This window comes from Bufo bufo, chromosome 3 (assembly GCF_905171765.1).
Source record: "Bufo bufo chromosome 3, aBufBuf1.1, whole genome shotgun sequence".
NCBI lineage: Eukaryota > Metazoa > Chordata > Amphibia > Anura > Bufonidae > Bufo > Bufo bufo.
This window is the reverse complement of record NC_053391.1, coordinates 108,805,644-108,818,342: the sequence shown is the minus strand read 5'-3', so window position 1 is coordinate 108,818,342 and position 12,699 is coordinate 108,805,644. Positions and strand designations below refer to the sequence as shown.

The 12,699-nt window shown below is 46.2% G+C and overlaps 1 protein-coding gene across 1 annotated transcript in view; it reads right to left on the bottom strand.

Annotated features, from left to right (window-relative positions):
- Positions 1–12,699, bottom strand: part of HIP1 (huntingtin interacting protein 1) — a 146,336-nt gene that overhangs the window by 63,330 nt on the left and 70,307 nt on the right. The window contains exon 13 of the mRNA XM_040423462.1: positions 11,939–12,011. Coding sequence (XP_040279396.1) covers positions 11,939–12,011 — 73 coding nt within the window. The remainder of the gene's footprint in view (positions 1–11,938; positions 12,012–12,699) is intronic.

Here is a 12,699-nt window from a genome sequence, read left to right as displayed (position 1 = left end):
TAATACTGAGCCAAAGACTACTCTCTGATGTGCCAAGAAAAGACAAGTTGTTGGTTTCCCAGCTGGGAAAGTAGGTTCGCCGAAGGGTCTCCATGTTGTTCATTACGCCTAGTAATTTATAAAGGGAATTAATTGGATCATATACCGCATCTCAAACGCCTGTAGGATGCATGACATATGTTCTGCAGTGACTGTGATAGTAGACCTAGACAAAAGGAGAAGTTCCCGTGAAATTTAGCTGCACTCATTCAAAGCACAGAAGGCAGTGTCATCATTTCTCACATTGACTGGTTTGTTCGGGCAGAAGACACTATGTGCAGCTATATATCGCGATAAATACCCATTTAAAAGAAAAAAAACACAAGGAGACATTATACTGAGTGGGGACAGGGGAAGCCACAAGGAGACATTATACTGTATGGGGGCAGCCACAAGGAGACATTATACTGTATGGGGCAGCCACAAGGAGACATTATACTGTATGGGGCAGCCACAAGGAGACATTATACTGTATGGGGCAGCCACAAGGAGACATTATACTGTATGGGGCAGCCACAAGGAGACATTATACTGTATGGGGGCAGCCACAAGGAGACATTATACTGTATGGGGGCAGCCACAAGGAGACGTTATACTGTATGGGGACAGCCACAAGGAGATGTTATACTGTATGGGGCAGCCACAAGGAGACATTATACTGTATGGGGGCAGCCACAAGGAGACGTTCTACTGTATGGGGACAGCCACAAGGAGATGTTATACTGTATGGGGCAGCAACAGGGAAACATTATACTGTATGGGGGCAGCCACAAGGTGATGTTCTACTGTGTGGGGCAGTCACAAGGAGACGTTATACTGTACGGGGCAGCCACAAGGAGACGTTATACTGTATGGGGGCAGCCACAAGGAGACGTTATACTGTATGGGGGCAGTCACAAGGAGACGTTAATAGTGCATGGGGGCAGCCACAAGGAGACGTTATACTGTATGGGGGCCACAAGGAGAGGTTATACTGTATGGGGGGCAGCCACAAGGAGACGTTATACTGTATGGGGGGCAGCCACAAGGAGACGTTATACTGTATGGGGGCCACAAGGAGAGGTTATACTGTATGGGGGGCAGCCACAAGGAGACGTTATACTGTATGGGGGCCACAAGGAGAGGTTATACTGTATGGGGGGCAGCCACAAGGAGACGTTATACTGTATGGGGGGCAGCCACAATGAGACATTATACTGTATGGGGGGCAGCCACAATGTGACGTTATACTGTGTGGGGGCAGCCACAAGGAGACATTATACTGTACGGGGCAGCCACAAGGAGACGTTATACTGTATGGGGGCAGCCACAAGGAGACGTTATAGTGCATGGGGGCAGCCACAAGGTGATGTTCTACTGTATGGAGGCAGCCACAAGGAGATGTTATACTGTATGGGGCAGCCACAAGGAGATGTTATACTGTATGGGGCAGCCACAAGGTGATGTTCTACTGTGTGGGGCAGCCACAAGGAGACATTATACTGTACGGGGCAGCCACAAGGAGACGTTATACTGTATGGGGGCAGCCACAAGGAGACGTTATACTGTATGGGGGCAGCCACAAGGAGACGTTATACTGTATGGGGGCAGCCACAAGGAGACGTTAATAGTGCATGGGGGCAGCCACAAGGAGACATTATTCTGTATGGGGGCAGCCACAAGGTGACGTTATACTGTGTGGGGGCAGCCACAAGAAGACATTATACTGTATGGGGGCAGCCACAAGAAGACATTATACTGTATGGGGGCAGCCACAAGGAGACGTTATACTGTATGGGGGCAGCCACAAGGAGAGGTTATACTGTATGGGGACAGCCACAAGGAGACGTTATACTGTATGGGGGCAGCCACAATGTGACGTTATACTGTGTGGGGGCAGCCACAAGGAGACATTATACTGTACGGGGCAGCCACAAGGAGACGTTATAGTGCATGGGGGCAGCCACAAGGTGATGTTCTACTGTATGGAGGCAGCCACAAGTAGAGGTTATACTGTATGTGGCAGCCACAAGGAGATGTTATACTGTATGTGGCAGCCACAAGGAGATGTTATACTGTATGGGGCAGCCACAAGGTGATGTTCTACTGTGTGGGGCAGCCACAAGGAGACATTATACTGTATGGGGGCAGCCACAAGGAGACGTTATACTGTATGGGGGCAGCCACAAGGAGACGTTATACTGTATGGGGGCAGCCACAAGGAGATGTTATACTGTATGGGGGCAGCCACAAGGAGACGTTATACTGTATGGGGGCAGCCACAAGGAGACGTTAATAGTGCATGGGGGCAGCCACAAGGAGACATTATACTGTATGGAGGCAGCCACAAGGTGACGTTATACTGTGTGGGGGCAGCCACAAGAAGACATTATACTGTATGGGGGCAGCCACAAGGAGACATTATACTGTATGGGGGCAGCCACAAGGAGAGGTTATACTGTATGGGGACAGCCACAAGGAGAGGTTATACTGTATGGGGACAGCCACAAGGAGACGTTATACTGTATGGGGGCAGCCACAAGGAGACGTTATACTGTATGGGGCAGCCACAAGGAGACATTATACTGTGTGGGGCAGCCACAAGGAGACATTATATATAGGAGACATTATACTGTATGAACAATTTTTGACCCCCCTTAGTGTAATAATGTCATGTTGCTCCTGTATGGAGCTTGCAGGCAGGAAGGAAGGACTAGGCCACAGAAGACAGACAGACATAGCACCTTTACGTATGACACCCGGGCCGGTTCTATTCTATGTTTAAGGTATGGTCTCTCTCACTCCTCGCAGGCCAAACTCTGTGTGTGGGGGTTGGAGAGACTTTTCCCGCCTGGCTGTTGTGCTCACCCCTGCTGTTATCCGACTCTGACGTCGTGAGCGGAGACATGAATATGGGGAGCTAGGAGGAGCCGGGGGCGGCCGCTGCGGGCAGTAATGTGGTTGTGAGTACTGTAATGCAGGATGCAGGGGCAGGCGGACACAGATTTAGAAGCTGAAAACTTCTTTATTCAGGAACACTCCTTTCCACAAGGCATATAAAAAGTAATTTACAGCAGCAACGTTTCGGCTACAAGTAGCCTTTGTCAAGCATGTTAACAAGTTAAAATCACAGCCTATAAGTAGCACATGATAGGTCCACCCACACCGCTAAGCAGCCAATAAGATACAAATTTATGTATAACACACCTGTGTATGAAAGCAATGGGAACCAATATGCTGAAATAGATTAGCCAGTTGTAACAGAACGTACCTATATAGGGCCATCACATATAGAGCTCCTCCGTCCCTCCAGCGTCCCATGGTCGGCAGTGCGCATGTCTGCATACGTCATCACATGCGCCACCACGAGGCAGCGCACGTGTGACGTGCCCAAGTGAATCCGAATGCATAGTCAACGCCGGACCACTAACATCATCAGGCGGCGGCCGACTGACGTCACAAGGCCACTCCCACCTGGCGTAACGGATTAGAATATGCATGAGGACTCAAGTGGGGCTGTGCATGGGGGGCGATCGCACCACTGTAATGACTAAACAGTGTGCAAAAAAACGCTCACCAAGGATAGCAGCAATAAAGCATAAACAGCGCACTGGCATTAATACTAGTGCAAGGAAGGAATAGGGAGATATGAAAAAACATATATATATATAGGTATCGCATAGGAACAGCAGGCATAAAAAAAACAGAGATCACTAAATATTAATGACAGAAAGTGTTTCCACTATGCACAGGTTCCCATTGATAAGTGATATATCATACATAGGTGTGTGTGGAAGAAACCACAGTAATCATCATAATGCTATAGAGCGGTGTGGTTAAGGCACAAAATTAAAAAAACACAAAGCAAAAAATACTTTAACAGAGGAGAAATATGAAATCAGCCATATAAAGAACATTTCTTGATTAAATCCAGAACTTAGCTGATACCAGCCACATTAAATTCTAGATTTAGACCAAATGGCTGTAGGGATTTCAGTGTGTAGATCCACTTGAGTTCCTTCTTCCTTAATATCGCGTCCCTATCACCCCCTCTCCGTAAGGGACCCACACTGTCAATAACTCTAAAGCGAAGCTGGTTAACAGAATGCCCCGCCTCCACGAAATGTTTCGCAACGGGCTTATCCATGTTCATCTTGCGTATGGTACTCTTATGTTTGTTAATACGTTCTCTAATCTCCATGGTGGTCTCTCCCACATAAATAAGGCTGCAGGGGCACTGGATGGCATAAATCACATCCCGTGACCTGCAAGTATAGTAGCCCTTGATTTTATATTTTTTCCCACTGTAAGGGTGGGAGAAGTATTCACCTTTGAGAACGTTACCACAATTACAGCAAGATAAACATGGATAAGTCCCGTTTTTGCGCGGTGCAAAAAGTTTTTGTATCGGTGACTGGCCACCTACATCGGATTTAACCAGTCTATCACGGAGGCTAGGGTTCCGTCTGTATGCCATCAACGGCGGGGACTTGAACTCTTCTATATCTGGCAAACCCCGTTGGAGTATATGCCATTCCTTTCTAAGGATGTTTGCAATGTTGCCACTATCCCGGCCGTAGATGGACACAAACGGAACCCTAGTCTCAGAGACCGCCTTTGTTGATTTCCGTAGTGCGGTGCACCTGTCAACCAGCCTCACCCTCCGTTTGGTACGAGTAAGTAGGGGTTTCGGGTAACCTCGTTCCAAGAAACGTGTGCACATTGTGTCAATCCTTTGTGCACACGCATCTTCGTCAGAGACAATTCTCTTCACCCTTAAGAGTTGGCTCCATGGAAGGGAGTCCAGCATTCTATGTGGGTGGTAGCTATCATGCATAAGTAGAGTGTTGCGGTCAGTAGGCTTCCGATAGAGGTCCGTAGCCAAAAGACCCTCCATCACATAGACTCGCACGTCAAGGAACTGCAACTCACTAGGAGAAACAGTTATAGTGAATTGCAGGCCCGGGACACCCGCATTCAAATGAAGATGAAAATTATCAAGTTCATTCATAGTGCCTGTCCAGATCATAAAAATGTCGTCGATGTAGCGCCACCAACATAGGACTCTCTCAGAAAAAGGGGAGTGATACACGAGTTTGTCCTCTACCTCAGCCATAAAGATGTTAGCGTAGGTGGGGGCCACATTGGACCCCATGGCCACACCCCGCTGTTGCTGATAGAAGGTGTCCCCGAAGAGGAAGTAACTCCTCTTCAGGACCACCTCCAAGAGGCGGAGGACAAATCGGCACACATCCGGGGAGAGCCCCATGTCGGATAGGGCCACATCGACGACATTTAACCCATATGTATGGTCAATCGAAGTGTATAAAGACACTACATCGAAACTGACCAACAGAAATTGGGCGGGCAGTTGTAAATCCTGTAATTTAGAAAGAAAATGCCCAGTATCCTTGATATAGGATGGGGCGGAGGTCGCACGGACCTGCAATAACCTGTCCAGAAAGACAGACAATGGATTGAAGACCGAGCCCCTACCAGAGACAATCGGTCGACCCGGTGGGTCAATCAAACTCTTGTGAATCTTGGGGAGTATATATAGCATCGGGGTGATAGGGTGGGGCACCACAAGATATTGGTACAGACCATCATCTATAATGGAACTCTGTAGTGCCTCCTCCAATATCACCCCGATGTCACGCATGATATCCCATTTGGGATCACCGTGTAGTTTCTTATAAACCTCAAGATCACTCAATTGTCTGTCTATCTCTCCAATGTACATCGCAGTGTCCATAACGACCACCGCCCCACCCTTATCTGCAGGCTTAATGGTAATGCGGGTGTCTCGTTCCAACGACATGATAGCCTGTCGTTCAGGAATCGAGAGGTTGTTCCTACCACCAATGGGACTTAAAGATTCGATCTGTTTATGTACTATGTGAATGTACGATTCAACCACATGATTGGTATGAGGTGGTGAAAAGACACTGGGTTTCCTTAGTTGAAATTCTTTACATGTTAATAACGCTGTACTGTTATTACTAATCACAGGTGTTTTATTAGCTTCAACATTTTTAGATGCAAAAAAACATTTTAGGCGTAAATTTCTAAAGAAACGTTGTAGATCCAACTCTAGAGAAAACCAGTCTCTATCGACAGTAGGAGAGAAACTGAGTCCCCGACTCAATACCCGTGTCTGTACGGGGGTGAGTGGGACTGAGGAGATATTAATGACTAATTGTGTTATCTCCGTGGATTGCGTCTGGTCGATATCGCAGACATCGCTTGATTCTGAGGTGGCTTCCCTTTTACGTGGCCGATGGTGTTTTCTGCCACCCCGGCGACATCCCCGTCGCCTAGTTGACCTAAAAAAGGGGCAGACGTGGAGGGTTCATCAGTAGAGTCGGAGACGGTGGAGAAACCAAAATGATTGTGGTCAAACCTCTTGTTGCGCCTCCTCCTGGGCTTCCCTTGTGGCTGTTGATTGCGCCAATTATACACTTTTCCGGACTGGTAATCTTCCAGATCTCGGTGCCATTTTTCCCTTTTAATGCGCTCAGTTTCACTTCTGTGGCGTAGGGCTTGCTGTGCTATTTTATCAGTGTGTACCGTGTATTCCTCAACACTGGTCAAAGCCTGGATTTGCGCATTCAGCTCAATAATCACACCTTTAATTTTCTCCACCTCCTTGCACAAAAAGTCAATGTTGAGCAATATCAATTCAAAGGAATACTTGTTACTCACCGCCTCGAATTTCATACAGAAATCTGTATCGTTGGGAAAGAGGTTCGGTCGTAAATGAGAGCGTAAACCTCTCGGAATCCGGCGGTTCCTATAGTATTCTCTCAGAGTGCTCAGATGTAACTCCATCGTGGTCAGTCTTTTAGACTCCTGTTCACATTTACGCTTAAGCAGATCAATGGAGGGAGTGCTTAAGAAGGAGACATCACTGGATTCGGATCCAATCAATTTCAATATTTCATCCTCTGTGTACATATATGTCGTGGTGTTAGGGGTGTCCATGCTCTTACCCGAGCCTGGGGGTCCATCCATATTCACATAGAAGTGTAGACAGCAGGAATACTCCCCTGGTGCACGCTCCCCGGATCAAATTGTAGAGAAGGTAAATTGTTTCAGGAGCAGCAACACAAACGGCTTATGAAGAGCAAAAGTGGTGGATACGCAACAGCTGGGCAGGGGAACGCAGATCCAAAGCGGTCCAATGGCATGTAAAAAGAATGGAGGGCCACAGCAGCGTCTCACCAGAAAACTTCTTTATTCAGGAACACTCCTTTCCACAAGGCATATAAAAAGTAATTTACAGCAGCAACGTTTCGGCTACAAGTAGCCTTTGTCAAGCATGTTAACAAGTTAAAATCACAGCCTATAAGTAGCACATGATACTTTTGCTCTTCATAAGCCGTTTGTGTTGCTGCTCCTGAAACAATTTACCTTCTCTACAATTTGATCCGGGGAGCGTGCACCAGGGGAGTATTCCTGCTGTCTACACTTCTATGTGAATATGGATGGACCCCCAGGCTCGGGTAAGAGCATGGACACCCCTAACACCACGACATATATGTACACAGAGGATGAAATATTGAAATTGATTGGATCCGAATCCAGTGATGTCTCCTTCTTAAGCACTCCCTCCATTGATCTGCTTAAGCGTAAATGTGAACAGGAGTCTAAAAGACTGACCACGATGGAGTTACATCTGAGCACTCTGAGAGAATACTATAGGAACCGCCGGATTCCGAGAGGTTTACGCTCTCATTTACGACCGAACCTCTTTCCCAACGATACAGATTTCTGTATGAAATTCGAGGCGGTGAGTAACAAGTATTCCTTTGAATTGATATTGCTCAACATTGACTTTTTGTGCAAGGAGGTGGAGAAAATTAAAGGTGTGATTATTGAGCTGAATGCGCAAATCCAGGCTTTGACCAGTGTTGAGGAATACACGGTACACACTGATAAAATAGCACAGCAAGCCCTACGCCACAGAAGTGAAACTGAGCGCATTAAAAGGGAAAAATGGCACCGAGATCTGGAAGATTACCAGTCCGGAAAAGTGTATAATTGGCGCAATCAACAGCCACAAGGGAAGCCCAGGAGGAGGCGCAACAAGAGGTTTGACCACAATCATTTTGGTTTCTCCACCGTCTCCGACTCTACTGATGAACCCTCCACGTCTGCCCCTTTTTTAGGTCAACTAGGCGACGGGGATGTCGCCGGGGTGGCAGAAAACACCATCGGCCACGTAAAAGGGAAGCCACCTCAGAATCAAGCGATGTCTGCGATATCGACCAGACGCAATCCACGGAGATAACACAATTAGTCATTAATATCTCCTCAGTCCCACTCACCCCCGTACAGACACGGGTATTGAGTCGGGGACTCAGTTTCTCTCCTACTGTCGATAGAGACTGGTTTTCTCTAGAGTTGGATCTACAACGTTTCTTTAGAAATTTACGCCTAAAATGTTTTTTTGCATCTAAAAATGTTGAAGCTAATAAAACACCTGTGATTAGTAATAACAGTACAGCGTTATTAACATGTAAAGAATTTCAACTAAGGAAACCCAGTGTCTTTTCACCACCTCATACCAATCATGTGGTTGAATCGTACATTCACATAGTACATAAACAGATCGAATCTTTAAGTCCCATTGGTGGTAGGAACAACCTCTCGATTCCTGAACGACAGGCTATCATGTCGTTGGAACGAGACACCCGCATTACCATTAAGCCTGCAGATAAGGGTGGGGCGGTGGTCGTTATGGACACTGCGATGTACATTGGAGAGATAGACAGACAATTGAGTGATCTTGAGGTTTATAAGAAACTACACGGTGATCCCAAATGGGATATCATGCGTGACATCGGGGTGATATTGGAGGAGGCACTACAGAGTTCCATTATAGATGATGGTCTGTACCAATATCTTGTGGTGCCCCACCCTATCACCCCGATGCTATATATACTCCCCAAGATTCACAAGAGTTTGATTGACCCACCGGGTCGACCGATTGTCTCTGGTAGGGGCTCGGTCTTCAATCCATTGTCTGTCTTTCTGGACAGGTTATTGCAGGTCCGTGCGACCTCCGCCCCATCCTATATCAAGGATACTGGGCATTTTCTTTCTAAATTACAGGATTTACAACTGCCCGCCCAATTTCTGTTGGTCAGTTTCGATGTAGTGTCTTTATACACTTCGATTGACCATACATATGGGTTAAATGTCGTCGATGTGGCCCTATCCGACATGGGGCTCTCCCCGGATGTGTGCCGATTTGTCCTCCGCCTCTTGGAGGTGGTCCTGAAGAGGAGTTACTTCCTCTTCGGGGACACCTTCTATCAGCAACAGCGGGGTGTGGCCATGGGGTCCAATGTGGCCCCCACCTACGCTAACATCTTTATGGCTGAGGTAGAGGACAAACTCGTGTATCACTCCCCTTTTTCTGAGAGAGTCCTATGTTGGTGGCGCTACATCGACGACATTTTTATGATCTGGACAGGCACTATGAATGAACTTGATAATTTTCATCTTCATTTGAATGCGGGTGTCCCGGGCCTGCAATTCACTATAACTGTTTCTCCTAGTGAGTTGCAGTTCCTTGACGTGCGAGTCTATGTGATGGAGGGTCTTTTGGCTACGGACCTCTATCGGAAGCCTACTGACCGCAACACTCTACTTATGCATGATAGCTACCACCCACATAGAATGCTGGACTCCCTTCCATGGAGCCAACTCTTAAGGGTGAAGAGAATTGTCTCTGACGAAGATGCGTGTGCACAAAGGATTGACACAATGTGCACACGTTTCTTGGAACGAGGTTACCCGAAACCCCTACTTACTCGTACCAAACGGAGGGTGAGGCTGGTTGACAGGTGCACCGCACTACGGAAATCAACAAAGGCGGTCTCTGAGACTAGGGTTCCGTTTGTGTCCATCTACGGCCGGGATAGTGGCAACATTGCAAACATCCTTAGAAAGGAATGGCATATACTCCAACGGGGTTTGCCAGATATAGAAGAGTTCAAGTCCCCGCCGTTGATGGCATACAGACGGAACCCTAGCCTCCGTGATAGACTGGTTAAATCCGATGTAGGTGGCCAGTCACCGATACAAAAACTTTTTGCACCGCGCAAAAACGGGACTTATCCATGTTTATCTTGCTGTAATTGTGGTAACGTTCTCAAAGGTGAATACTTCTCCCACCCTTACAGTGGGAAAAAATATAAAATCAAGGGCTACTATACTTGCAGGTCACGGGATGTGATTTATGCCATCCAGTGCCCCTGCAGCCTTATTTATGTGGGAGAGACCACCATGGAGATTAGAGAACGTATTAACAAACATAAGAGTACCATACGCAAGATGAACATGGATAAGCCCGTTGCGAAACATTTCGTGGAGGCGGGGCATTCTGTTAACCAGCTTCGCTTTAGAGTTATTGACAGTGTGGGTCCCTTACGGAGAGGGGGTGATAGGGACGCGATATTAAGGAAGAAGGAACTCAAGTGGATCTACACACTGAAATCCCTACAGCCATTTGGTCTAAATCTAGAATTTAATGTGGCTGGTATCAGCTAAGTTCTGGATTTAATCAAGAAATGTTCTTTATATGGCTGATTTCATATTTCTCCTCTGTTAAAGTATTTTTTGCTTTGTGTTTTTTTAATTTTGTGCCTTAACCACACCGCTCTATAGCATTATGATGATTACTGTGGTTTCTTCCACACACACCTATGTATGATATATCACTTATCAATGGGAACCTGTGCATAGTGGAAACACTTTCTGTCATTAATATTTAGTGATCTCTGTTTTTTTTATGCCTGCTGTTCCTATGCGATACCTATATATATATATGTTTTTTCATATCTCCCTATTCCTTCCTTGCACTAGTATTAATGCCAGTGCGCTGTTTATGCTTTATTGCTGCTATCCTTGGTGAGCGTTTTTTTGCACACTGTTTAGTCATTACAGTGGTGCGATCGCCCCCCATGCACAGCCCCACTTGAGTCCTCATGCATATTCTAATCCGTTACGCCAGGTGGGAGTGGCCTTGTGACGTCAGTCGGCCGCCGCCTGATGATGTTAGTGGTCCGGCGTTGACTATGCATTCGGATTCACTTGGGCACGTCACACGTGCGCTGCCTCGTGGTGGCGCATGTGATGACGTATGCAGACATGCGCACTGCCGACCATGGGACGCTGGAGGGACGGAGGAGCTCTATATGTGATGGCCCTATATAGGTACATTCTGTTACAACTGGCTAATCTATTTCAGCATATTGGTTCCCATTGCTTTCATACACAGGTGTGTTATACATAAATTTGTATCTTATTGGCTGCTTAGCGGTGTGGGTGGACCTATCATGTGCTACTTATAGGCTGTGATTTTAACTTGTTAACATGCTTGACAAAGGCTACTTGTAGCCGAAACGTTGCTGCTGTAAATTACTTTTTATATGCCTTGTGGAAAGGAGTGTTCCTGAATAAAGAAGTTTTCTGGTGAGACGCTGCTGTGGCCCTCCATTCTTTTTACATGCCATTGGACCGCTTTGGATCTGCGTTCCCCTGCCCAGCTGTTGCGTATCCACCACTTTTGCTCTTCATAAGCCGTTTGTGTTGCTGCTCCTGAAACAATTTACCTTCTCCACAGATTTAGAAGCTGTCAGTGCACATGTGACTGCTTCTATGACGTCACAAAATACTGCGGTTATTAGGAAACAGCGATATCGCCATATGGGTGTTTCTTAATACCGCGATATATCACTGACACCGGTTTACCGCTCAACCCTATGTGCAGCTGACCAACGTCTCATAGGAAATACTGCTGGAAGGCAATATATGATGGCTAAGGTGACATCAACGGGTGCACCGAGCCTACACAAAGGAAACGACCCCTCGTTTGACACTTGCTTTTGCATCCAGTGAAACCTCTTACCTCTGCTTTGAAGTTTCCAAAATCACCTCGTAGAATAGCAATTTCTTTATAGAGCTGTTCTATGAGCCGATCTCTGAGGAGAATGAGAGAAGGTTGAGCAGATAATGAAGATCTTCTACACATCACAGCACGCAATATAAAGATAAGTAGGAATATAAATTGAAGCATCTTCATTCAGTCACTTTTGTAGTAACACTTTAATAGTTTAGCACAGTGCCTCAGTGATCGGCGATATCTCCTTGCAGCACTGAAGTCCTAGGTTCATCTGACTGTTTCTTCACAAACTCCGAAAATGTAACGAATGGTTTTCTGGCTTCCTATGAAATTGACCATAGTATACCCTTTTCTGAAGAAGCATAGCCTCAGCATAGTCCATGTATATACACTTACAGGAAACATTACAATTTCTACTCCAATTATTTTCCAATAAAAGTTACATAAGGAGGTTTGCAGTAGGTCCTCCAGACAAGACCACCCCATATGAACTTTGTTCTATCAAGCTCTATGGCAAGGCTAGATAAAACCCAGTGGCTGTATAGTCATCACTATAGTAATCTCAATGACAAATCCAACACCATGTAACAGGAAAAAAAATTAAATTAACACAAAGCTAAAACAATTAAAAATAGATAAATAAAGACACATTTGACTATGAGGATGTCCTAACGAGGACACTGTAAAGACAGGACCCCTGGAAATTGTGTAAGGCAATGCAAATCTTAATGAATGCTTATGAACTCATCATATGGCTGCATATCCTT